The 27937-nt window shown below is 42.1% G+C and overlaps 2 protein-coding genes across 2 annotated transcripts; one reads left to right on the top strand and one right to left on the bottom strand.

Annotated features, from left to right (window-relative positions):
- The first annotated feature begins 195 nt into the window (after positions 1-195).
- On the top strand, positions 196-19168 carry atp2a1 (ATPase sarcoplasmic/endoplasmic reticulum Ca2+ transporting 1). The gene is made up of 25 exons (XM_070847489.1): positions 196-324; positions 425-561; positions 1761-1778; positions 2398-2480; positions 4925-5029; positions 6519-6657; positions 8475-8555; positions 8642-8727; positions 9435-9590; positions 9789-9930; positions 11130-11296; positions 11418-11506; positions 11614-11716; positions 11827-11958; positions 12258-12383; positions 12728-12946; positions 13167-13278; positions 13367-13590; positions 13718-13938; positions 14362-14564; positions 14997-15082; positions 15248-15381; positions 16162-16279; positions 16793-16910; positions 18876-19168. Exons 2-25 carry the CDS (start codon positions 444-446, stop codon positions 18884-18886), a joined length of 2991 nt encoding a protein of 996 aa, XP_070703590.1. The 5' UTR covers positions 196-324; positions 425-443; the 3' UTR covers positions 18887-19168.
- A 387-nt stretch (positions 19169-19555) lies between these two features.
- rabep2 (rabaptin, RAB GTPase binding effector protein 2) lies at positions 19556-27249 on the bottom strand. The gene is made up of 12 exons (XM_070848647.1): positions 27097-27249; positions 25259-25414; positions 24167-24249; positions 23703-24080; positions 23411-23506; positions 23218-23316; positions 22610-22723; positions 22107-22185; positions 21979-21990; positions 21631-21785; positions 20790-20906; positions 19556-20626 (listed from the first exon to the last, which is right to left on the bottom strand). The coding sequence occupies exons 1-12, from the start codon at positions 27119-27121 to the stop codon at positions 20522-20524; spliced, it is 1419 nt and encodes a 472-aa protein (XP_070704748.1). The 5' UTR covers positions 27122-27249; the 3' UTR covers positions 19556-20521.
- Between the last annotated feature and the right edge of the window lie 688 nt (positions 27250-27937).

Consider the following 27937-nt stretch of genomic DNA (forward strand, 5'->3'; position numbering starts at 1 on the left):
CTGCAGTTGTTGCCCTCCCCCACCTCCCCCTGCCTATTCTTTACCACAGGGCCTTCCCTGCCCACCTATTTGTGATGATCTCAGCCAATGAGGGGTGAGTGCATGGTGAGCAAGCACCAATGAGACCACTTTTTCATCTGTATAAAACTTTTCAGGACAGTTTGCCGGGTTGCACTTTCTGTCAGTCCAGGGCTCCGAGAGGAGAGCAACAGCCCAGAGAGAGAGAGAGAGAGAGAGAGAGAGAGAGGGGGTAGAGAGAGAGAGCAAGCGTGAACGCAGGGGGGTTGCCACTTTTTAATCCCAATCCCACACTTCAAGAAAGTGGTGGGTGAACGCAGCTTCAATTGTTTTAACTTTCAGTATCAGGCCAGCTGGGCTGCTCAGACTGATGTGAATGTTTCTGTGTTTTCTCTCTGTCCTGAAGCCTCTCCGTTTCAGCGAGGATGGAGAACGCACACACCAAAGAGTCAGCGGATGTTCTGGCCTACTTTGGCGTCACTGAAGACACCGGCCTCTCACCTGACCAGGTTAAGAAGAACCTGGACAAGTATGGCTTCAACGGTGAGATGATGGATGGATGGATGGATGCAAACAATTCGTAATGAATGAGGGGGTTGAGGAATTGCAGGATGGGAAGGTCCAGGAGGAAGAACACACATGTATGATATCATTTGGATTTAGCTTGGAAGACAGAGTGGAGGCAGAAACACTGTGAGGCCGAGAGGTTCAGAAAGATAAAACAGCAGAAACAGACACTGGGGGAAGGGAGAGGAGAGGAGAAGTCGACTGATAGATGAACCAGCACTATGTGCGGCTTTTTGATGATGGTCTAATCAAGGGAAACAAAAGGGGGGGGGGCGATGTTTGTGGAGCAGGTGCATTAGAGTTTCAGGTTGCTGACAATCGCTACTGGCCTTAGCTAAATTCTTTATTTATCTTTTACTTTGAAACTGAGTGAATCGAAGCCTGACAGTTCAACTCAAGGTCAACTTACTTACGTACTTACCTCCAACTTCATCTCATAGCTTTTTTTCAGCAGATGGAAACTGCTCAATTATAGCCACTGAGGAAGGCCGTGAAATACAGCTGAAAGCTCCATAAAGGGCTTTTAAGTGGATCTAGAGCTCAGACTTTTGTTTCCATTGAGGGGGTTTAGAAAACACCTGCATCCTATAGGTCATTTAAACTTGTCACAGCAGGAGAAGCACATGTGCAATTAATGTTCATGTCATTAATTACACTTCTGTTTTTCCCTCTATCACTTGTCTAAAGGTCTGCTGTTAAAAAGGATAATTTGTAACAAATATGTGCCGGACTAGAGCATCTTACACACAGTCAAGTATACAGTAAAAAGCACCTTTCGTTGCATTAAATTGTGCTCAACAGGTTGCAGCGACTCTGTTTTTGGTGCGGCGCATTTCAGCTGTCAAATGGATGCTGACAGAGTAACAGCAAAGAGGAATAACAGAGTAATTGGGGTCACTGCAAAGGTCACTTACTAAAGTCACTCTATCTGTGTGGTTAACTGGCAGAGAGACAAGGAGGCCCGAACAAACCAATTGCTGCTCAGCATTAATAAATGGTTCAGTTCAGGGACGGGTGTTAGATTAGAGCTCGACAATAGTGACATGTTGTTCAGTTTGTTGTGCTTTGATTTGTAAATGTGCCCTTATTCTTACGCTGCAAACATTAAAGACAGCGCAGTAAATGTGGCGAGCAGCTGTGCTTTATTAGTAATGTTTGTCTCTCTTCACCCACAGAGCTGCCAGCGGAGGAGGGTGAGTCCACTTTAAACACCTGCTTTTCAATTATTTCTATTTGAATCACATGTGCTTTTGATCAGAGTGCATCTTTTAACTTTGGGGCACCCGGACGCACCTGTCGTCCTCACTTCCTGTGATGACAGGTCACACAGTTGTTTATCTAACACCTGCCATTGGCTTCGTGCTCTGTTGACCCAAACCGCTACTAATATGTTCACACCTCACACAACTAAAGAAATCGGACGATCCAAGAACAGACAGTTTATGTGGCTTGGACGTATGGCTTCTTCAATTTGTTGACCTTTAAACCCAAACTATCATTATTATTTGCCATGCCAGCTGCACCAGTGGTCTAACAGCTAAACCCAAAGACAAGCAGGACAGCGTCATCTTTGAGGTTGTCGAAGTAAAATGAATCACTACACTAAAACAAATCTGTCTTCGGCTACATCACAATCAATGCTTTTCCTACCAAACTCCCATTGGTTAATCTTAATCTGGCATACAAAATCAAGATTATAGTGGCATTACATAACATTATAAGCATTTACCAGGTAAATATATACATATATTAACATGTACTGCAGGGAACACTTGAATACTGTGTGTGATGTTGTGTATTTTTTTCTATCAGGAAAGACTATCTGGGAGTTGGTTGTGGAACAATTTGAGGACCTGTTGGTCAGAATCTTGCTGCTGGCCGCCTGCATCTCTTTTGTGAGTTTGCTCACTTTTCCCTTTACATGATACACTGCATTTGTATTTGCAAAACCCACGTGGTACACACGGTACAGTATGTGCATGCAGGAAGCCTGCAAAGGTTTGACATGTGTTTAAGGGTTCTGTGGTGAAAACACAAAGATATTTGTTTGAGTTTGGATAAAGGTGCTACATATTTGTATGTGACCAATGTAGTACTTTTCCTACTTTGCATTTACTTTACTTAATAACTCAATAACAGAGTCCAAACATGACTAAGCATTTCTGTGAGTGTGAAATACTGGGCAAAGGCAAGAAGAAATAGATTGTATATTAAAGTTCAAAGCAGCTGAACAGTTTGTAAAATATGATTTCATTAATAGATGATTTGATTATATTATTGTATAGAAGATTATTGGTAAAATTGAAGCCTGAGAACTCTTGATTCCCTTTTTTTTATTCATATTTGACATTTCAGCAAAATTGAAACTCTGCATTCAGCACACAGAGAGAGATCAATTAGAAGGCAGTATCAATAACTAAAGACTTTTGTGACTTTGCTCCCACGTGTCCATCTAAAGCACCACCAATCAAACATTTAGGTTTAGGCTATATTAAAGTTGATGTTTGGCTCAGTCTGAATCAAAGGACTGCTAATCCTGGACGAGCTAACTGAGAGGCAAGAAAGTCATAAATTAACTGCCAACAAGGTAATTTCCAGAAACTAGCCTCATAAAGTGACAGGAATAAAAAAAAAAAACTGGAGATTAAAGAATTGGATGTTCAGGGGCAATAAAGAGCCTGACAGCAACATGAGGATGTGCAAACTGTGAGCTGCAGCTTTTCTGCCCTCTCGCCTGTTTTCTTTGCGATTACACACACACTCACACACTCGAGTTATTAAATTACATTTGGATCTGTGTCCTCACTCTCATTTACACAAGGAATCCCTCTCTCTCCCTCCCTCCTCTCTCTCCCCAAAACTGTTTTGTGGAGGAGAGCGGGCTGGACACATTGTCTTAATCCTCGATCTCTGCCCTCTGGCCTCCCTGCACAGCTGTTACTATGGCCTTAGAAGGTCTGACGGCTCTTTGTGTGTGTGTGTGTGTGTGTGTGTGTGTGTGTGAAATAGAGGGAGCAAGATAAAGAAAAAGACAGAAAGAGAGAGTGGCTGTATGCATGTGTGTGCGTGTGTGTGTGTGTGTGTGTGTGTGTGCGCGCCCATATGCATGGCAGGAGCTTTATTTTAAGAAAGTCTCAAGCCAGGACGAGAAACTGTATCCTTGGACAAAGGTCAGGGATGGAAGGAACGAGGGATGGCTTGCAGCAGCAGGAGAGAGTGAGACACATGGAGGAGGAGGGGTGGAGATTGGGTTGCACAATGGCATTGTTTGTTACGATGACAAACGAGAGCAATAGATTCAGAGTCGTATATGGTTTCTAAAAGAGAGAACACTAAATACTGCAGATACACGCTCGCCCTATTCATACACACAGGAATGTCGTGCCACCACGACGTGCTGACAGGCTCTGACTCTCACCCTGGAGATCGATTGTGTCTTTGAAGAGCAGCGGGGTGAAGACAGACCGGAGAGAGGCAGCCCGCTTTTGGAAAAGGCGGAGAGAAGATGCGAGATGAAAAGCAGGCGAATGAAAAACACAGAGTGAAACGTTAAATGCTAGAAGAGAAGGATGGGTCTCCTTCTCGTCTCTGTCTCCCTGGTTAGCTCTGTGCTCTGCTGGCCTGCAACTAATCTGTGTCAATGTCAACACGAAGCCTTTCCGAAACAGACCTGTGTTAGAAACATGGGGGTCCCGCTCACAGGGGAGCGCACGTGTTATGACTATAGGTTTGGAAAATAGTCACGTCACATGTGGGGCAGAGGAAAGACTTCACAAATACGATGACATGAGGCACAACAATGTCATCTGATCCAGTAATGGTCCGTAACTGCCATAAACAGCTACTCTATTTAATGCATATGTTTTATTCTACTGTAACACTGAGCAACAGGTGCGCTGCAAACTTTAAGACATTTGGTGTATCGTGCAGAGTATCGCAGGCTTACCGGCAGTCATAATGCATTACTTTAGCTTCATTATCTGATTAACCTCTTCAACCCTTACAGAGCCACAAGTGGATCCATCATTAAAAGCATTAAGAGGATATTCAGTATAAAGATCATATTATGGCTGCAGCCAATGATTATTTTCTGTCAAATAATTGGTGTCAGGAAATAGTGAAAACTGCCTGTCACAAGTTCCAGAGCCCAAAATTATACCAATAAGTATCTCGTTTTTATTGACCAACAGTCCAAAACTGTGAAGTATTAAATCTCTTTATCTCTCGTATAAAGTTTTCGATTTGTATGTGACAACATCATTAACATGCATAAAGTAAATAATGTTTTCTCTCAAATTTGTGCTTTAAAATGTCTAACATGCCTCTCTGTGTCTCTAAGGTGCTGGCCTGGTTCGAGGAAGGTGAGGAAACTGTCACTGCCTTTGTCGAGCCCTTCGTCATCCTCCTCATCCTCATTGCAAACGCTGTCGTTGGAGTGTGGCAGGTCAGTGGGTGCACACACACACACACACACACACACACACACACACACACACACACACACATAGAGGAACAATTGCAATCACAAGGACACATACCTGCTCCTGAATGCTGTCTTTTACACACACCTAAATAGACTCTTATACTTAGTAACAGTCACACACAATAAATCACACATGATAGCGGCGTGTTCAGGTTGCAGTCCGTGTCCTTTACGGCGAGCACATGCTCCTTCCAGAGCAGCGGCCGTGAGCTCAAAGTTCAAGGGAATCCAGAATGAGAGGCCTGACGTCAGCACGAGGTGAAAAGGTGAAAGGTTAAGCTAACAGGGGCGAGTGGAGGGGAGAGGGGTGAGGAGGGGAGGGGGGCCTGTGGCAGACTGGGACTCATCCTGCCTTGAAGGCTCTGACTGTAGTCCACTTTGTTACAATCCACACTGTGCAATCCACAGTAAAAATACAGAGGGACGATCAGGTTACCACAGGCCTCGGGTGTGTGTGCGTGGTAGGGGGGTTCATATCAACCCTGCGGCAGTCATTTGGAAACTATGCACAAGGATTCACACATGGGGGGTATGGGGGAGAGAGGGGAGAGGGAGGGCGGCTGGCATAAGTTGGGCTTTACACTTTGAGGTGGCCGAGGGCAGCCTTGGAAGAAACCACAGAGCGAAGCGAACATCAGCCTGTTTGACGGCTCTGAGCAACCTGTTGTTCAGCACACGGACACTTCACACTGCAAGCACACGTGATCGTCACTGAAGACTGAATTGAAAACAGTTCTAGCTTTTAAAACTATAATTCAACATCCCGTTAGTCCGGTGATGTTGTTACCTTTCTACTGCTGTGCATTCTGAAATATTTTGACCGGACAAACTACTCGTGACAAATCTGACAAAACTCAATGTCACCCTTTTATTCTGGCCATGTCAACACGCACAGTAATGTTTCAGCCCAGTGGCCTTCATCAGAGATCTGTGTGTGTGCTACGTTTTAATCTTGGGCACTATATGACTTTGGTTTAGTACCATAAACAGGAATTCTGGGAAGTTGCATCCTCTCAAAGATCAGCTAATGTTGGGATACTCTTCATGAATAACTCCCTCTATAAAGATGAAAACTACAGACTAAGTCCAAACTCGTTTTTCCTGTATCTAAATCTAAATCTGTTTTGGTAATTTCCCTTTAGATATTTCTGTATTTGTGATTTTTCATAACAACAAAAAAAACATTGCTGGAAAGGTAAATATGGTGCTTGTACATTGTTCAGTAAACCCCTCTGAGACAAAGTTGTGATTTTGTGCTACATAGATAAAATTGACTTGACATGACTCTACAGTAGTTTAATGTTTCACAATGTTGATGTGTGAAGTTTACTTCTTTAACACATAAAAAGGACTGACAGACACTCTGGCTGAGTTTGTCCTCAGTTGGCATGTTCAGGGAGGTCAAAATGACCATATTTCACGTTTTGTTCTGTGTTTATTTTTGCAACAGGAGCGAAATGCAGAGAGTGCCATTGAGGCTCTGAAGGAGTACGAGCCTGAGATGGGGAAAGTTTACCGGGCGGACAGGAAGAGCGTGCAGAGAATCAAGGCCAGGGAGATCGTCCCTGGTGATGTGGTGGAGGTTTCCGGTAAGAGTCCCAACACGGGAGGGCTTCCTTTTCACTGTTGTACCTGCTGCATGAACTAAAAGTCTATTCAGTCACTGTAAACACTTAAAGAACAATTGTAACAACTGATCTTCAGGGTCACAAACTATGAATACTTACTGAAGGAGACATCAACAGTCACAGTTTAGAGTGTAACATTGCCGTATGACTCAAATCTACTGAGTTCAGTCATACAGGGGTTAAAGGTCAAGGCCAACTCACTGAAACAAACCCTACATTAAATTTAAAGAAAATGAAGAGATGAAAATGATTTCAGAAGAAATAAAAAAGTTATGAAAATCACTGATGAAACAGTGGAAGTGGTCGCAACCTCGGAACTGAAACAGACAACAAACTCAACTTTGGGGACTGCGCCACTTCAAAAATCAGGAAATTGCAGCAGCCAATGCACTTTTTACAAAACCTTGAAAACTTGAAATGTCAGATTTTACAAATACTTTGACTGTACTGTCTTTTGGTTTTACCTGTGTGCTCGACAACATGCACACACACAACCAAACCAGGCTGCAATGACAAGTCAGGACAGCAGAGAAAATCAAGAGGCATTGATCAAGAGACAGTCGCCAGCCTGTACACTAAGCTCATCCTTCAAAAATTCAAAATGATCCTACATGACACTGCCCATCCCAAATTCAGACACAGCAACAACTGAACCAATAAAAACCCTCAAAACAAGCAGATATGACACCTCTTTTATTCCTCAAGTCATCGGCTTGTTTAATATGCAGGTTTAATCTACTGGTCTCTCAGCTGGTCAGTTGCACTCTGACACTTTTAGATCAAATTTCTTTCTAGCGATGTGGTCTGCTATTTTTTTTACTTTTGACTTTTTATTATTCTGTCGTATTGTATCATTCTATTGATATGTTGTCAGTGCAGTTCAGGTGTAAGTTAGTTAGTTAAGTTAATCAGTGAACTTGTGTTTTTTCTAACATTGACAGGTCTCAAATTATTTAATGGGTTTTATTCTGATTTTGTTGTAGTCTACAATGGAGGCTGCTCTGTTGTTGTTTTATGCTGTTTGTGGTATTTGGAGCAGTGGACCAAATGATTATCTGAAATAATGAGATTGCATGTTCATGTCTCTGTGTGTTGTGTCCTCACTTGAGTGGTTATCATGCTTAGTAAATATTAAAAATGGAGCCAAAATTAAATTCAGAAGCAACAATTCTGATGTTGCGAAGGATTGTCTCTGCTTGCCTGTGAAGGTCAAATCACACATATAATGCTTCTCAGCGTCATGTAGCTACTCCGAAGCTCATATACTTCAAAAGAGTCACGTGCATGAGTGTGTGTGAGCACAAGGCTCCTGACGTCCTTGAGATTGAACATGGGCCCTTTTAAGGCAGTCACAGAAAAAAGGGGTGGAGGGGAACTGAAGGAACTTGCTGTGGGAAGAAAAAAAACAAGCTTGAGTATAAATACACTTAATATCGACGGCCGGACTCGCTCCTCTGTCTCCCCCTCTGTTTGCCGTACACCTGTTCTTTTCATTTCATGTTCTCCCCAAGGTCTCCCTCTCTCTCTGTCTCTGTCTGTGGTATCGGTTTTCAACAACAACACTATCCATCCAGAGTGCTAAAACCAGTCAATCAACCCCCCCTCCGTCCATACTGCTGTAATGCTGCAGTCCGACTGATATGAAGCTGTTTGTGCTGTAATCCTGCACAGACAGCAAAATAAATCAATCGTTTAAAGTAAAAGGCCTAAATCAAATGAAGTTAATTCTAAACTTTTCTGCATATCTGTGTGTGTGTGTGTGTGTGTGTGGACACTAGTTGGTGACAAAGTACCAGCTGACATCAGGATCATCTCCATCAAGTCTACAACCCTGCGTGTGGACCAGTCCATTCTCACTGGTGGGTGTTACCAGAGATGCGATGATGTCTCTTTGCTGCCTGCCTCTTTACCTGACCACCCCACCCTAATCTTGTGCCTCCTATAGGTGAGTCGGTCAGCGTGATCAAACACACTGATTCCGTCCCAGACATGCGAGCCGTCAACCAGGACAAGAAGAACATGTTGTTCTCTGTGAGTCTTTTTCCTGCGTCTTGCTAAACCCTGACAAACTCACCTTACTGTTCATTTTCTTCTCAGCCCTATAAGTGTCCCCCTCCCTTCACCAAATAAACCAATTTTTTTTCACAACAGACATTTTGACAGTAAAATGAATGATGGCTGAATTCCATTTAGCTGCCTCCGTTTCAGGGTCCTGGTTTTATTCATGCTGGTTCACTAAAACAGAGAACATTGTTGAAGTTATAAATAACACATGTACTTTTCTTACTATAACAAGTCAAAATGCTGTGAAAAGGACACTTAGCAGAATAACGGCAGTGACTGAACATGGCTCACAATAACTATGCTAACATGCTGATGTTTAGTGATATATCGTAGCAGTTTAACATGCTAACATTCACTAATTAGCACTAACCACAAAGGAGTGCAGGTGTTTTACGTAACCTCTAAATCTTTTTGTGTGTTTTCATGTTTTTTGTTTAAACTAAGTTGCTGCAATTCCCATTAGAGTTTGATGGGAATGTCACTGCTTTTACTGATATGTGGTTGTAAACCAAAGTATTGGACAAATTTATTTTGGACCTGATGATGTTGGGAATCACCAAAGTTATCACAATTAATCCTGAGGGAAAGATGAATGAACCCCATTTCATTCTAATCCATCCGATTGCTGTTGAGAAATTTCACTCAAAACCAAACCATTCTCCTTCTCTGTTCAGGGCACCAACATTGCCGCTGGAAAAGCCACTGGTATTGCCATTGCAACAGGCGTCTCCACTGAGATCGGTAAGATTCGTGACCAGATGGCTGCCACTGAGCAGGAGAAGACCCCCCTGCAGCAGAAACTGGACGAGTTTGGAGAGCAGCTCTCCAAGGTTAGTTAGACAGACGGGGAAAAAAAAGGCTTTTTGACACTGTATCGCCATGGTGACATTTCTTATTTATTTATTCATTTTGTAAAAAATATAAAACTTGATACTGTTTAAAATTTCTTAGAATTAATTTATTTCAAAATATAAGATAGAGCTATAACTACCATCTCTCACTCATCCCGCTGACTGTCTGTCCTCCAGGTCATCTCCCTCATTTGTGTTGCTGTGTGGATAATCAACATTGGCCATTTCAATGACCCCGTCCATGGCGGCTCCTGGTTCCGTGGTGCTATCTACTATTTTAAGATTGCTGTGGCTCTGGCTGTGGCCGCCATCCCTGAAGGTAAACCCCTGGGATTAACTTTCATTGGGTTGCCCAAGAAGATTATCATATCTAAGATTCATCTCGGTTAGCTCATCTATACGACACTGTAGCTATCGGCCCATTAAAAGGCAGAAGGTTTTGACAAGAGAGAACAATGCGTGTAATGATTTTTGTTAAGCTGATTTCATCAAGGTATCAACTATCCAGTTTTGTTGATCCTCTTCGTTATTTTGTAGGTTTATGTTTTGAAGCACCAAACTAATGAGAATACAAACTTCCACCTTCATTTTTTGTTTTATTGGTGGAAAGTGAGGATAAACACCATCATTTTCTCTTCTTCCTTAACTTCGTCAGTGCTCACAGGCCAACAGGAGATGTTCATTCATCTTTCCTGGTCTGGCCTGGTATATCTGCCTGGCCGTTTTTTTTTTCTGAAATACTCCTAACGGAGCATCTCCAGCAGGTGGCTGAAGCAGCTTATCTGGCTCCAATTAACTTGGAGAAGCAGCTGTTTGGTACAGACAGGAAGCCAAACATTGTTTTTTTTCTTCATCTGATTCTTTTGGTCACAACCCAACTCTAATAATAGATTAAAGTTGGAAAGACGTTTGTGCAGTTAATAATGAGCTTCCATACTTACTCAGCTCTGTCTTTACATCTAACTGGTTTAATTTAGGACCTTAAAGGTCATCAAACTCCTGTTACTTTTTTTGCCAGATGAACAGGACAAATTAAATATTCTTGGACTGAAACCGTCTGAGATTTGGATGTGCTCACACTCCTCCCTGTCGCACCACAGAGCCAGTTCTCATCAGAGGCCACAGTCTGATGATGCCAAAAGGACAACATCATCTGCAAACATAGATGGCACCATAATGTCACTAAACTGGACACGCTCCAGACCATTGTCACAGTTGTTATTTGCCAAGAATCTGAACAGATCTGACTGAATGGCTTGCAGCAGCCCCCTCCTGCAGGAATACCTGTGAGGACACAGTAGTTTGGATGTTCTCCAGCTGCTGCGTTATGAGCAGTGTAGGGAGCACCACTTTTGTCAGCCTGCCCAGTGGCAGAGTCCCTAAAGTCCAGGTGGTTTTGAGCAGAAATGTTTCTCATCACCCAATTCTCTTAATGTTTTGTCCACCTCCCAACACATCCTTCCTGTTGAGAAGCAATTTCATCCAATACCTCTCTGTCTAATCTCTGTCCAATCACAGGCCTGCCCGCTGTCATCACCACCTGCCTGGCTCTGGGAACACGCCGTATGGCCAAGAAGAACGCCATCGTCAGAAGCCTGCCCTCAGTGGAGACCCTGGGCTGCACCTCAGTCATCTGCTCCGACAAGACCGGCACCCTCACCACCAACCAGATGTGTGTAACTAAGGTGGGTTCCTACTCGCAGATGTGAGATCACACATGCACATATATAATGACATTCACTCTCAGTTCAACAACGTTGCTGGTAACTGAAAATCAGTGCAGCCCTAATTTTCTTTTCCATGCAGATGTTCATCATTGATAAAGTCGACGGTGACAATGTTGCACTCGGTCAGTTTGACATCTCAGGCTCAAAGTACACCCCAGAGGGAGAAGTGTAAGTGTCAAAAGAGTTCAGAGTTAATGCGCACACATAAAAAGCATAACCCATTCTTGACAACTATACACTGACTAAATATTTTTGTCCATCTTTTTTTTAACCAGTACAAAGAATGGCGCGTCCATGAAGTGCGGACAGTACGATGGGCTGGTTGAGCTGGCTACTATCTGTGCTCTGTGCAACGACTCTTCTCTGGACTACAACGAGGTCTGCAGAGCCTCCAGGAAACATTTGTGTTTACGGCATTTATGTTTACATGTAACGCACTACCAACTTGTACATGTAAAACGATTCCCTCTTTTGTCTCCATGGTGCAGTCCAAGGGTATTTATGAGAAAGTGGGTGAGGCTACTGAAACAGCCCTGTGCTGTTTGGTGGAGAAGATGAACGTGTTCAACACTGAAGTGCGTGGCCTGTCCAAGGTGGAGAGGGCAAACGCTTGCTGTGCCGTAAGTCCACAAAAGACTCCATACAGTATGTTGTGTGTTATCTTCAATACAAAGACATATTAGTGTAAGGTTTTCTCAAAATGAAAGCATTACCTTAGTTTTTACAGTTTTAAATTCACGCTTGACAGCTATATCCATTTAGGAATTAACAAATTTAATAGTGCTCCACTGCCTCCAAGTGGTTATTTGGAGGGTTAATCAGTATGAAACATAATAAACATAAACAGTGGTTTAACACACAACCTTGATTTGTGATCCTTTTCCTCCAGTTCACCTTCTTCTCCTTCATTTTCTAACAGGTGATCAAGCAGCTGATGAGGAAGGAGTTCACCCTGGAGTTCTCCAGAGACAGGAAGTCCATGTCAGTCTATTGCTCTCCTGCCAAGTCCGCTAAAGCCCCTGTGGGAAACAAGATGTTTGTCAAAGTGAGTGTGTGGCGTAAAATACACAACACAAAGAAAATACAAAAGCTCCATGAGGCCACAACCAGAGCGAGGCAAAGAGTCTACAGCCGTACTAGCAGCTCTGTGAAGCTGCACTCAGGCACAGTGATGCTGAGCTAAATGTTAACATCAGCACAAATTTAAACGTGGGACTTCATAAAGGCCTCAGAGCAGGAATTATGACAGCACAATAAAACAGCCACGCCACGTAAAGCTAAATTCAAAACACTCGGTCTCAATGGAGTTCAGGTCAATTAAGTCATTAAATTATACAAATAAATGATGTTGGTAATGATGGGCCTCAACTGTGTAAACTGCATCCTCAGGGTGCTCCAGAGGGCGTCATTGACCGCTGCACGTATGTTCGTGTCGGCACCACCCGTGTGCCCCTGACTGGCCCAGTCAAAGACCACATCCTGTCAGTCATCAAGGAGTGGGGCACTGGGCGCGACACCCTCCGCTGTTTGGCTCTGGCCACCTGCGACACACCACTGAGGAAGGAGGAGATGAACCTGGAGGACTCCACCAAGTTTGCAGACTATGAGGTGGGTGACTGAGGACAGGAAAAGAAAGGCAGAGATGGAAGACGTTATTGTGCAAACATACAGAATCTCCCAGGTGGCTGAGTATAACAATTATATGATTGTTGTAACTGGAAATTACATTACTTTTTATTTATTAAAAGAATAGTTAAATGCTGCAGTAGTTTATTTTCCTGCTTTCAAGTAGCTCCAAGGAAACATGTTGCTTTCTTTTTTTCTCCAGACTGACTTGACCTTTGTGGGCTGCGTTGGCATGCTTGACCCTCCTCGTAAGGAAGTTATGAGCTCCATCGAGCTTTGCAGGGCTGCTGGCATCCGTGTGATCATGATCACTGGTCAGTACACACATTATACACACAGTATTTTGCTCTCTTTGTATAAGAAATCAAGCAAGCTTCAAATTTTCATTGCCGTCGCCCAAAGGTGACAACAAAGGCACAGCTGTTGCCATCTGCCGTCGTATTGGCATCTTCTCTGAGGACGAGGACGTCACCAGCAAGGCCTTCACTGGTCGGGAGTTCGATGACCTTCCTCCATATGAACAGAAGGCTGCCGTGCGAAAGGCTTGCTGCTTTGCCAGAGTGGAACCATCCCACAAGTCTAAGATCGTTGAGTTCCTGCAAGGCTTTGATGAGATTACTGCCATGGTGAGAAGAAGAATAGAGCTCATGTGCTTTGTACTTAAAACAGAATGAAACCTTTGGACTTGAACTATAGGATCGGACAATATGATAAGTTATCAGGTTAATACATTATCCCTCCTTATTTTCCTAGACTGGTGACGGAGTGAACGATGCCCCTGCCTTGAAGAAGGCGGAGATTGGCATCGCCATGGGCTCTGGCACTGCCGTTGCCAAGTCTGCCTCTGAGATGGTCCTGGCTGACGACAACTTCTCTTCCATTGTGTCCGCTGTTGAGGAGGGCAGAGCCATTTACAACAACATGAAGCAGTTCATCCGCTACCTCATCTCCTCCAATGTGGGCGAGGTCGTCTGGTGAGTATTTCTGCTGCACCAAATAATGTTTAATTTTTCAGGTGCTCTTTTAATCTTCACTTTGTTTTCTCGTGAATTATTTATTATTTGGATGTATTACTTTATGATAAGTAGGTATCACTTTGTTTTAAGGGCCAAAACAGTTGGGCTCCACTGATCAGAACATTAACTCAACATAATAGACATTTTTCATAGCTGACATTTTCACGTGACAGGAAAAGCAAAGGTGAAATAAACCTCCTTGACGATGGCTCAGTTCTCTTCAGGTGTCCCAGTGGGCCATGACAGAGTGAGCCAGTGTGAACTGTGTGACATGTCAGAAAGTTTCCCCTCCTCTGTAGAAATGAATAGTAGCAATGAATTTGAACAGAAACTGGAAAATGCCGTAGTCACCAACACACAAGTCTTTGCTCACTCCTTTAGCATCTTCCTGACCGCTGCCCTGGGTCTGCCCGAGGCTCTGATCCCCGTCCAGCTGCTGTGGGTCAACCTTGTGACTGACGGCCTGCCCGCCACCGCGCTGGGCTTCAACCCCCCTGACCTGGACATCATGGGCAAAGCTCCCCGCTCCCCCAAAGAGCCCCTCATCTCCGGCTGGCTCTTCTTCAGATACCTGGCCATTGGAGGTACAGCACATTATGTACTCGCTCTCCCTCTCTGTTACTGTCTCATCCAGTGAGGCATGTGAGTGCAGGAACATGGAATGTTTCACCTTTATCTTTAGATCTTGATCTGTTTTTATTACTACTGATGCAGCAGGTAAATCCCCCACCCCCTGCTGGTGGGAGCACTTGTACATTGCAGCATTTTTAGGTTTGGTTTGTCTGAAATGCCTCTACAGACTTCTTATAAAGCTGTCATTTAAAAGAAGACTTGAATGTTCATGAAAGCATCTGTAATTTTTATCTAAGTGGTGTTGTTACCATGGTAACATATCCACCGTCACACAATCGCAGCAAATTATCATCCAATTCTTCAGCACCATCCAGTAGTGGATAAATAGTTTGATTCTTTGGATGAAAGACTTTCTTATTTTAACACAATAACATCTCCTTCAGGTTATGTTGGTGCCGCAACTGTTGCTGCAGCTGCCTGGTGGTTCCTGTACTGTGACGAGGGCCCCATGGTCACCTTCCACCAGCTGGTTCGTATTTAACATTGAACACTCTGTTATTGGTGAATTTTTCCTACAATTCATGCCTCTGTGATGTCCTCTCACACCGCGAACTTCATGGAAGGATCTTCGCTTTCTCAGACGCTGTGCCAGACTTTAGTGAATGAGAACTTGTGTTTCTGTCTTCCCTGTCAGTCACACTTCATGCAGTGCAGCGAGGACAACGAGGACTTTGCTGCCATCCACTGCGAGGTGTTCGAGGCTGCTCCTCCAATGACCATGGCTCTGTCCGTGCTGGTCACCATCGAGATGTGCAACGCTCTGAACAGGTCTGACTACACTGTGAACTCATTGGGCATTCTGGGTATTGGCACCTTTTTTAAATATTTTACACAGTGGTGGACTGTCGATTTTATGCCACCTTATAACACAACACACGCACAACAATTCAGTGGGAAACTCCACTACATTCATGTGTCAGCCATAGTTGTTACTTTAGAAATTAAGATATATAATGAGCCTTCTACAGTATATAGAATAGTTCATATTAGCTGCACATGTTTATGACATAATGCTGCTTACAGTACAACTTAAATCAGTGGTAATAATGCAAACAATGAAATACAATAGTATAATACTTCCATAGGCCATTTTTTTGCATTGAGTACTTTTGATACCTTAAAGGCATTTTGCCAACAAAACTTAAATAAGTACTTTTATAACATTTTCAATGCTGGGCAGTATTTTAACACTGTGATATAATAACTTTTACTGTTAAAGGGTGTGAAAACTTCCTCTTCCACTGATATTGTTTTTGGACATATCATCTTATCTAATATCTTATACAAGCAAAATATCAGCAGATTGGTTTTTGTGATTATTATGATTTCTGGTAGATAACTACACTGACAACTTCCTCAGTGGTGATTTGTTTATGCAAATCTAGTTTTCCCTTAATATTCACTATTTAATATCTTATTCTTCACACGTTTTGTTTCATACGTTCACCTCAACACACAGACACTCTTTCATGTGCCCTCACACATTTTCGGTCTGCATTAAAGTACCCCATCCGCCTCCCAATCCAACCCCCTCCTCCCCACCCCCAGCTTGTCTGAGAACCAGTCCCTGGTGCGCATGCCCCCCTGGAGCAACGGCTGGCTGGTGGGCGCCATGAGCCTCTCCATGTCCCTTCACTTCATGATCATCTACGTCGACCCCCTGCCCGTGAGTCTGGCCTCCTGCACTACATCCATCTCCCGCTGCTCCTCCCTCACACACACCGCCTCTCCGACCTCCATGTTCTCTCTCACAGTCTCATTGCTTAAATACTTACAGACAGCGCACCGCTCAGTTTGCCCCAAATTACTAACAGAGGTGGCATTTAGGGTGAACTCCTTAAATGGTGTGATACAGCAACTTTTTCTACTTTTTCAGATTTATTTTTTTTCTTCACACTGATAATACTTTCAGTGGAGTATGTTCAAAATAAATGAATTGAAGTGACCAAACTGAAGCAATGATCATGACTTCAATGTGATGTTCACTGATTACTAGCAAGAAACTAAAACACATTCTTTAATGGGAATACCACATTTATATTGATATTCATTGTTCTTTAAAATTGATCATGGGTATTCCTATTAGCTGTAATAATAATAAATCTGCATAATTAATACACAGCTGTTTCTTACTGTTAGTTGTTTGGCATCTTCAACACAGCGCTGCTCTCATCCACAGATGATCTTCAAGCTCACTCACTTGAATGTGGAGCAGTGGATGATGGTGCTGAAGCTCTCCTTCCCCGTCATCCTCATTGATGAGCTTCTCAAGTTTGTGGCTCGCACATATCTGGAGGGTAAGTTAAACGGGTGACCTGTTTTTGTGATGTTTGTGGTATAGACACTGTATGCAAACAAGCGATCACGTGCACCATGTAAACACATTTTGAAGGGGTTTTGGGTGTGACTGATGCTGGCCACGTTGTCATTTAGCAGTGTGCATGCAGCTTGAACACACTTAACACACTGGGGTCATTTTAAAGTAATCTGGGATATAAAGTGCATTCATATGAGATTCTATGTCATTTTAAAAGCTTACCGTTTAATTTTCTGAACCATTTTGTTGGGAGTGAAGCATTTATGAGTCACCAACTTTAAACAATAAATTAGATGTTCAGACAATTGCTTGTGTTATAAACAAATGTGTATACTCCTTTCTATTTAGATGTCTATAATCTGTATATTCTGTATAAAATGCTAGCCCCGCTTTTGAAATATACATATTGTCTATGCTTCATCCTCCACGTTTACCATTTCAGCCTGAACTTGTGCCATCCATGTCTCCTTTCTGTTCATTTTGTAAGAATATAAGATTAATCAATGGAATGTTATGGAATAATGTACCTCCCAATTAAATGCCTTTCAATGTATTTTAACTGTTGCTTTAACCTCTTTTCCCTCTTTTCTTATCCCTGACACAGTTTTAATTATCTCCCACCCTCTTTCCTCTAATCTGTTCACTCTGACGGCATTTATCTAATTTTCTTCTCCTTGGATGCTCTTTTTCACCGTTCCCTCTCTGACAATCCAGTCTAAACACGTTTACCCCTCCTTCATACCCCTGTAATAAAACAAGGTATCCCCCTGACTCATGCTTAAGGTTTAAGCACTCTGCATCATGCTCATCTTGAAAGTTTAATGCTGGATATTATGCATGTTAAAGTTACTCTGTCAAAAATGTCCATTATGTGTTTGCGTGTATGTTTTGTTAACTTTGTCCCCTGTCCTGTAAATCCTTATTAGAAATGTAATAACTTGTGTCCACATCATACACAGTATTGCATAGATGTTTATTGCTGGAAGCTTGAAAATGGTGCTGTCTTGTATTGCTAAAAGTAGCCTGTAGATCCCCAGACAGTATAAATAGTAAAAAGCTGGCTAGCACACTTTGCGTGTACCTTCTGGTGTCTAACAATAGTGTATTCAAACTAATGTTGTGCATTCTGCTAACAAGGTAAGCCATAATCAAAGAGATGCTGGGAAATTTCTGCATGTATGTTAAATTGTGATTATGAAAAAAGCAGGCAAGCTTTCCATATTTTTTTGATATTGCTCACATGAAAATTTGAAATGAATGCTTAAAAATGTAATGCCGTCACAAGGTGTAGACGTTTTCTATTAACTTTAACTAGAATTTCTGTTTTATATTACAGCCAATACATTTTCACACAGTGTGTTACTGATGATATGCTAAAAATTAGAATAATAGTATATTTTACATTAGTGTATAACTAAAATTAGATATTTTGGGAAACGTGCTAGTTTGCTGTCCTGCCCAGAGACTCCACCATAGAAAGGTCCAAAGGAAAAATAAATGCGCCTTCCAGATGTTCACCTTCCAATCCATTCTTACTGTAAATCGGACAATTAATTAGTACAAATGATAATTTGCTGTTTTAGTTGCATCAGACCATTTCCTTGTTGTAAGCGGTTGCCAAGCAACCAACGGACACTTCATAAGTTACTGGTCTCCTCAAACAAATTGTCCCACATATAATAATAACCCTGTAAAAAACAGTTTTGAATTATTCATTTGAGTTTTGTACGAATTAAACAAGACATAAGTTGTCCTGTGTTAACTAGTGAGCACTACAGGTGCTAGGTGTTGGGTTTAGTTATCTTTGACCAGATAAGCTGTTTGGTTGTGCTAAGCTAACCTAGCCGGATGCTAACTATAGCTTCAATGACTATTAAGCTAACCGTTAACACTTTTACTTAACCTCAGCCATTACCAATCTGACGAGCTTGTGTTTCCTATCCAGGGAAAGTCTAAGGACAAAGTGCTACAGAGAGCGGCAGAAGCAGAGAGAGAGCTGAGACGCGGAGGGTGAAGAGGAAAGGCTGAGCGCTCCCGCTGACAGAGAGCTGCCAACGGCCACTTGACCTGATCAAACCATCAAGTGGAATGAATACTAAAGAAAACCATGCATACGCCATCAGGCAATACACCAAAAAAGCTGCAAAATATTTTTTCTGTGTATGTACTGAAGTTAATATATAGGTGAGAGTTATTAAAACTATTCTGTGTTGATTCTATTCTTAAAGAATAAAGATATGTACTAAAGAAACTTGGGTCTCAGTGTTGTTTCCAATTCAACTTTGTGCATATAATTTGCTGCAAGTAACATGTTAAGTATCATTTCCTTACTTTACTAAAGGTTCTGCTGTGTAACAGAGCACCACAGGAATAATCACATGGTCAATGACAATCAGTAACCAGACAACTAATAATTGACAAATAATGTACTTTTCTAAATGTATGAATGTGGTCTGGTTTTTGAGAGCAGCTGCTGAGTAAGAAGGCTATAGCTTTTATTAAAATCCTATAAAAACTGATTTACATTACCATATTTCTATAGCCTGTGACATGGTAAAGTTGAATTTGCTGTAGTATTTTGTATTCAAATTTCAAGATCATGCATGTATAAAGAAAATTATGAAATTATGTAGTACATGAAATCTTATTTTTATTATTTAATGTAATGTAACAAATATAGAGAATAGTCTTTTAAAACCTTGCGATATTTCTGCATATTAAGTGTCTGCGTGGAGGTCCGAGCGCAGGGTTGAGAAACATTGCAATAGTATTTGATTATGAACTAAAATATTTAAGGAGAGAGGGTAGCGTCTTTACTTCTCAGTATGTATTAACACAAAACAAACTGACGAGATGTTACACAGTCACATTTCTTCACTTTTAGAGAAGTTTTACATAACTTCTTTTCTAAACCACGTCATAAATTAGCTTGAAGTCTAAAAACTGTTACGGTCGTAATAAGAACAGGAGTAGGAAATGGTGTAAAGCTAAAATGAAAAGATGACAAATGTACATAACACAAATCCCATTTGACAGGCAGTTCATTTAGGAGAGTTTCTGCTTTGTGTCACTTCATTATTCATTATTGCACTGTGAGCCATCGCGCTTAGAAGTCCCCCTTCACAAAGGAGATGCAAAAAAAAAAAAAAGTTTGAACGTGTGAGTGATTGTTTCCAAGTTTGCATTTCGGTTACTGACACAGGTGTTGGACTGTTGAGTGTTTTGGTGGAGTCATGTCAGTTTTATCAACAGAATACATTTACATACATGTTAGTAGGAATGAACTTGGAAAAAAGTAAGTGTGAACATTTTTACAGTGTCCCGGGACCATTTATGGTTCATCAGATGTCGCTTTGGTCACTAAACAACAGATACGGTCACTGACATCAAACCATCATCTCTGAAACAAGCAAAAGATTAAGTCTCTATAGGAGAATCCATCCAGTGTCACGAGCGCTAGCAGTGTCAGCTGTGACAATCCCAGTGGTCACGACTGTATTTCACGTGGCGACGGTTTCTTGGCCCTTATTGGTCACTTTTGGGATGTTTCCTCTTGGTCTGTTTTCTTTGGTTCCAGCGTGACTCTATAACTCACGAGGCGTCTGCAGGCGAGGAACCAGCTTCACTCACCCCCTCTTCCAGGATTTCCCTGACTTGTTCGAGACTGTCAGCCTGCCGAATTAACTCCAGCTTCACCTGAAGGGAAAAAGACGGATCAGTTTGTCATTGGTATACAGTGAAAAAATAAAAATATTTTACACCTCTATGAGAAAACGTTTCGCTCATTTCTTTCATTCAGGATTTGTAACCATCACTCGTCCGCTAAAATTACTTCATACAACTGTGCACTGCTTCTAACCTGAAGCGACTGGGAGAGCTGGACGAAGTCCCTCTGTACAGTCTGGCTGGTGTCGACCTGGGAGCGCAGGCTGATCACTTGGCTACGCAGCTCCAGACACTGTTGCTGCAGGGCCTCCTGTAAGACAGCCAAATTAAAGCCCCCCCATGCGTCAGATTTGGACATGTGTTATTATTTTGAACATGTATTATTATGGTAATTATAGGGGGGAAAAAAACACTGAAGCAAACAATGCATGTTACTATTTACATAATTCACAATGTATATTTAACCAGAATAGACAACATGTCCCATTTCATTATCGATACATTTCCCATCACCACATGTTGGGATCACTTGTTTTTTTCATCGTCTAAACACTGGAAAGCAGTAATATTATTATTAAACTATGGGAAGTATTAAGGAAGAACATGTGAGGTGTTCATTTGAAACGTCTCGACATATGCAAACAAGCCATTCAGTGTTTCTGTGGCGACAAGTGCGGGGGGAGGGGGCAGGAAATTATTTTCTCCATTAGAAACACTTACACAAACTCTAAAAATGCCTGTGGTTTGTGTTGTTTACGGTTGCTCACATCAATTAATCAAAGAAACCACGAGAAGCTTTTATCAAGGATGTTGAGCATCATCAGAATCACGTGACTGCAAGCAACGTTTATCCTGAAAACCACTGATCATCTTTAATGATCACTTTCACAGGAAAATCTTTAAACACTTGTTTCCAAGGCTTTCAACCACATCTCGACCCTCCTCAGTAGATAGAGATGCTCAGTTGTCATGGAGACAAGGAAGTTTTTTTTGATTGGCCCACTACAGGAGTCTCAAATGCAGGTTGGATGTACCTTATCGTTACTGAGAGCCTTGTTGGTGCTCTGCACATGAGAGAGCGCCACCCGCAGGGCTTCCAATTCAGTGCGGGAGGCCAGCAGTTCAGCCTGCAGCTGGTCCTTCTGGGCCTGGATCCTCTCTGTCTCCGTCTTCAGACTGGAAAGCTGCACTGCACACAGTCACAATCAAGAATGCTTAAAGTTTATGCTAGGAGATCAATCGCTGAGCCATGGAAGAAATGCTGTGGTTATCAGGAATGTTTGTACAGTTTGGTTTCGATAAGTGAAATCAAACTGAGATGTATCACAAGACCTACTCGTTGGCTTACCAGACTAATGATAAAGCACGAGTTGTTCACTCACCTTCTAAAACCTCTGATGACAGCAGTTACAAGCAGGAACAGACAGGAAGAGAGAAAAGTAAAAACTGTGTCAGTGTCACGACAGTCAGTGTTGAAAACCTGCCCTGAGTAACAATATAATCCACAGACCATTCTCCTCCGTCCGAGTGTCCAGCTGCTCCCTCAGGTTGACAATCTCAATGCGAAGACGCTCCTCACAGTGCGCCCCCTGCAGGTTAGAGTTCAACAGTCAGTGCACACTGACACTTACAGTAACCGCCTGCTATTTAAGACAAAGCACCTGAACAGCAAGACTTTTCAAATTAAAAGAACCTGAATAAACATTTCAAACTACCAACAGAACAAATATCTGAAATGAAGAAAATCAGCAGCTAAACTAAACCGCAGTCCTCTCTGAAGAGACATAAAAACCCTTCACACAGGTTTCATTTCCCTTTAAAATGCTTAGTGAAACTATTCTTCTCGTTAAACTGCATGCAAATAATGCCAAATACATTATTTTACTAACTGTGCTGGAGTCCACATTTTTATGAGGCATAAGCTGAGTTTTCCTTGTAAAGCAGATATAGTGTAGAATCTACAAAGCAGATGAAGTCTCTAGTGTCAATGAAAACCTAAAGCAGTAATCATACCTGCAGGGTTGCTGGGAATGATGAGCTGGACTCTGGTCCCTCATCCTCAACCTCCTCTCCTTTCAGTCTGGACAGCTCGTTGCACATCTTCCTCTGGGAAAAGGACAGCTCCGCCTGGACACACAAAATGCAAATTTGAACAACTCCTCTTGCTGAATAATGTGTTAATAAAATGTATGCTGGCACACAAATGCCTTATGGGTAAATACAGACTTAGCCAAGGCATCAAATGACTAAGAGCCACCCATTAATTTCTGTTCTTGGCGCTTTTTAACTTTTAATCAGGATGGTTGAACACATGAAAAATGTAAAGTTTAACATTTTGGGAAACACACTTATTATCTTTTTTCCAAAATTAGAAGAAAAGACGAACTCTACTCATGTCTATGTTAAAAAATATGTAGCTGGAGCCAGCAGCCAGTTAGCTTAGCTTAGCAGAAACGGCTAGCCTCGGCCAAAATCCACCAACAAATTCCTGCAAAGCTCGCCCCGTTTACATTCTTTATGCTGAGCTAAGCTGCGCAGTTCTAACTTCATTCAGTAAAAAAGAAAATAGGCTTATATTCCAAAACACTCTCACTCTGTAGCACCGACATCATATCACTCACCAGCCGACTCTGAACTGCATTCTGTGATTGGCTAAAAGATTTCTGCAAATCCTGGAGGAGAGTCTCTGAAGTCTGGACCTGAGACTGGAGCAGTGATACCTGCACATACACAAAGAAAGGATTGTGTATAAAGCTGCACACATATCCATTTCCATCACATCCACTCTGGGTGAGTGCGAGCAGTGCTGCTCACCTGTTTGTGTGTGTGGTTGGTCTGTGTATCCAGTTCTCTCTCCAGCTCCTCCTTCTCAGCCTGCAGCCGACTCACCTCCCCTCGCAGTTCTGACACCTGCACACACCACACTCCCATTACACCGAAAAGCCATTTGTCTATGAGGAAACTTTCAGTCAGTCCAAAAATTTGCAACAACTATCAAAAACTTGCATAGATTGGAGTGTAAAGATGCATTTTTCTATTGCTATACAAAGGCGTGAATGTCCTTTTTTGACCTCTGACAGAGATATCTCAGCTTTAAATACCACACCTGAGCGTTGAGTGTGTCCCAGTCGTTGTGGGTGACCAGCCGGTGTCCAGCCGGCGGCAGGTAGATGGCTTCAGGCACCAGAGTTCCTGTGGAGACCAGAGAGTCGGTGTCTTCCTGAGCGTGGGGTTTTCTGGGCAGGGAGGGCGTGTCTAAGGAGAAGGAGGACAACGAGGCCGAGTCGCAGTGCCGCAGTGAAAAATACCCTTCTGTTGTAAGCGGCGCCCCTTCTCCCTCTGCCGCCGCCTCGAGGTCCGCTGATTGGTTATGCGTCCTGTCCGTCGGTGCCGTGGCCTCGGCCTCTGTCTGGCTGTTAGTGGCCTGCGGTGGGGATTCATTACCGGCGACTGCTGCATCCATCCTGCCTTTTCTTCCAGTGATCTAACAGGTGGAGGAAAGCCAATGCTCGGATTCAGAATACTCGGCAAAACGTTTGGAAAAAATATGACACAAAATTAAACACGGACCATGTTGTGTCCACTGGCTCTCCTCCATTCCACAGGCTGAGACTGAAGAACAGCTATCCTGGCCTCATACTGCGCTGCTGTCTCTGTAAACACAGCAAGATAATGAAATAATGATTAAATAAGCATTTACTCCTCTAGTAAGATGAACAATACAGTTTAAATCAACGCTTGAGATTACAAAAAAGCCATTTATTCACCCCATCTACAGTCAACAGGGTGATTTCTATTAGTGTAGCATTTGGTCTGAATTAGGAACTAAAGTAAATGAGAAATGAAAATCAAAAACCACAGAGCTGTTCAGTTTCTTTCAAAAATTTCTTTCAATTTTTATGTTTCCTGCAACCAGTTTTTATCAGTAAAAAACATCCAGTTAAGAGTTTTCCAATCAAGGTCAGATATTATTTGCTTGCACAAAAGCCAAAAATCTATTATGGTATTCAGTAAGTCCGGTGACATCAGATTCTACTTTTCCTTTAAAGCTTTTAAAAGTCCAGCTTACATCAGAGTGAAACTGAGAGTCAAGGTTTCCTCTGAACGGGCGTCTTAAATGCTTGTAGCTGTATTTGTTGCTACCAGACTTCTTATCAGAGAAGCCTTAAGATTGTCTTTACTTACAACTATCACCTATCCTTGTTTATGTGATCTATACACAAGTATATTTTCCTCTATAAACTTGTATGTTTTCATTCATGGTTACTGTATTTATATCAAATATGTGGAGTCTCTCTTGTGTTTGTCCTCTGATTCTCTTTCTTACCGGTATCTGTATTTCTTTGGGGACAATTAAAGAACAATACAGAGTGTGAGAATCTATGGTGCAACATTTTAGATGTGAGACAAAGAAATTCAAATCATTAAGGCTCCAATTTCTTTCTTCTTACAAAAAAAATGCAAAAACACTCATCATGTTAAATTAGACCATGAGCATACAAGGACTGTCTCTCTCTCTCACACACACACACACACACACACACACACACACACACACACACACACACACACACACACACACACACACACACACACACACACACACACACACACACACACACACACACACACACACACACACACACACACACACACACACACCTCTGAGGGCCTCCTGCAGAGACTGGATCTCTTCATCACATTGTTTTTGCAGCTCTGCCAGTTCCTCCTGTTTGCTCAGCTCACAGATCGTCGCCACGCCCTGCCAGTGCTCGACCTGAGCTCGGCACTCGGCTAGCTGGGCCTGCAGGCTCGCCTCTGAAAATGATAAGACAGGTTGCTGTGCTTTGCCTTCATCGTGTTATTCGCTCATCGTGTGTTTGCGTCAGAGGTCAAACATGGGAAACTTTGAGGCGTCGTGAACTTCGCAGTATGAAAATCTAAATCTTTGTTATGTGCAAATAGTGCTGACTGTAGAGCTGTTTGAAAGTTGAACACAAATGGTGAATAAACAAAAAAATGGTTTCATGTCTTCAGTAAATAAAAAAAAAAAACAGAAGAAAAAATAAAAATAGTACTTTAGTAATTACAAGTTTTTTTCTGCAAAATATGTTTTTCTTTTTCATCTGACTTTCGGACTAAAACCCAACATGTAGTTAACCCCTCAGTTTGCCTCAAAGCATTATCATTCACACCAAATACCAGTTATATGGATGAACAAACAGCAGTACACATTTTTGTCATTTGCAGAACAATAAATGTGCAGCATGTTATCCTCCTGCTCATATTCTCCTGTTCTTCCTTTCAGACCTCTTATGAGCAAACTGTTGTGAAACTCCAGTAACAGAAATCTTTTGGATTTGGGAGGAGAACAGCTGTGTCAAACGTGCTGTCAACACCAATCACAGTCATAGAGCAAGCAAATGAAAAGTATTTGGCTCCTAAAACTCAACATAAGGTTTTATTAAGTGCAGCTGTCGTTATCAGTAGTGCTGGAGGAAGTATTCAGATATTAATACTGTGGATGTACTCAGTCACAAGTAAAAGTATATAGTATAAACCAGGACAATGGTAAATCTTAAATCTAAAGTACTAAAGCTCAGAAAAATGTCATGTGTGACTGTTATACTATTATTATCCCATTAGATCATTATTACTTATTAGTTTGTTAACAGGCCACACTTAAAAACTAACAAAACAAATTAAGGAAAACCAGCAAATCCTCACATATATGCAGCTATTATCAATTAATAGCTGCTGATACATCTTCTTCCAATCAGCTAATTGTTTAATCTCTCAACTAGTTTGTAATTCAAAGTCTAGTATAGTATTTTATAAGTTCTTCGTGTGTTTCATGCAAAAAATATACGTATTTATCTGAATAACAACAAGTAACTGTGGCTGTCAGATAAATCTGGTGAAGCAAAAAGTACATTTCCCTCTGAAATGTGAGTAGAAATAGAAAGTGATGGGGAAAGAAGAGACTCAAATGTATACTTAAACACAGTATTTGAGTAAAAGCACATAGTTATATTCCACCACTGCTTATTATTATGTGCAGACACTAATATTTAATTGAATGTTGTTGCTGAGGACCAGTTCTAAGCTGGACAGCTTCACTTGTTGCTCCAGCTTGAGTTAGTGGGTCAACATTTTAAAGCTACTGACTGGGTTGGTAGTGAATTAAAGAGCTGAACCAGTCAGTGTATTCAGAGAGAAATTAAAACAGAATTAAATCCCACTTTGGTCTGGACCGGAGGAGCTCACTCAGCGGGTTACAGAAGTCCCCGGACCCCAGTTTGGATACAAGCGTTAGTTAGCTAGCGGCTAGCAGCGCCCGTTCATTTCTACGGGCAGCGATGCTAACAGGCCGTTTAGCGGTGTTTCAGTCACAGCAGCAACAAGTCAGCGTTAATATCTGCTAACAGTCCGGCCGTGAAGAGGCCAGAGTCCCGTTAACAGATGGCTGATTTAAGTTTAGCGCCGCTGGGGTTTCTTACCGGTGTCTTCCCTCCTGGAGCTCATCTTCCCGTCAAAAGTGTCCGAAACCCGGGGAAGTCATTCCGTTCAGCAGCACCGGGGCTTTGGTGTGGAGATTATCAGCCCAGTGTCAACTCCAGGAAACAACTTTCCCCGGTCTAAAGCCTGCGGAAATCACGTCAGCCTCCTTCCTGTTCACAAATACCTTTCCCTCCCTCCCGGCCTCAGCTGCTGCTCTGAGTTTCACTTCACAGGGTTTTTTACTGGAGGTAAAAACAGCAGGAAAAGTGGCCACACCCGACTGTCAGTCAGGTCCGCTGTTTGGTGACCCCTGGAGGTCACTGACCCACAGCTTGAGCCACATTCATGGCTGCCTGTCTCATATATATATATATGACACTATATAGGCTACTGTAACTTATATCTTTTTTATTATGTCATTTTATTGCTGATGGGGCATTGGGACACAGGAAGGACCAGACAAAATGTATCACATGTTGAAACAGGTCCCTCAGCTCTCACCTGTCAGGTGCAGCAGTCAACACTACACATATAATAACATCATATGAGATCATTTCCAATCAGATGACAGAATTGCATGACATCTTGTTTAAATTGTACATATTTTTATATGTATTTCTTATATCTCCTCCTGTTTTTTCACTGTCCACTAGTTTATTATTTCTTGTTCTGTTGAATGTTCTACTTCTGCTACTCACTCGCTGCTGTAAAGCTGTGAATTTCCCCACCATGGGACTTATAAATATCTTATCTTATAATGAGAATAATATGGAGGTGTTGAGAAATATTTGTCCCTCTAAATATGGATACCCTCTGGTGGAGGAAGACTGGTATTATTGA

This window comes from Pempheris klunzingeri, chromosome 17 (assembly GCF_042242105.1).
Source record: "Pempheris klunzingeri isolate RE-2024b chromosome 17, fPemKlu1.hap1, whole genome shotgun sequence".
In the NCBI taxonomy this organism is placed as follows: domain Eukaryota; kingdom Metazoa; phylum Chordata; class Actinopteri; order Acropomatiformes; family Pempheridae; genus Pempheris; species Pempheris klunzingeri.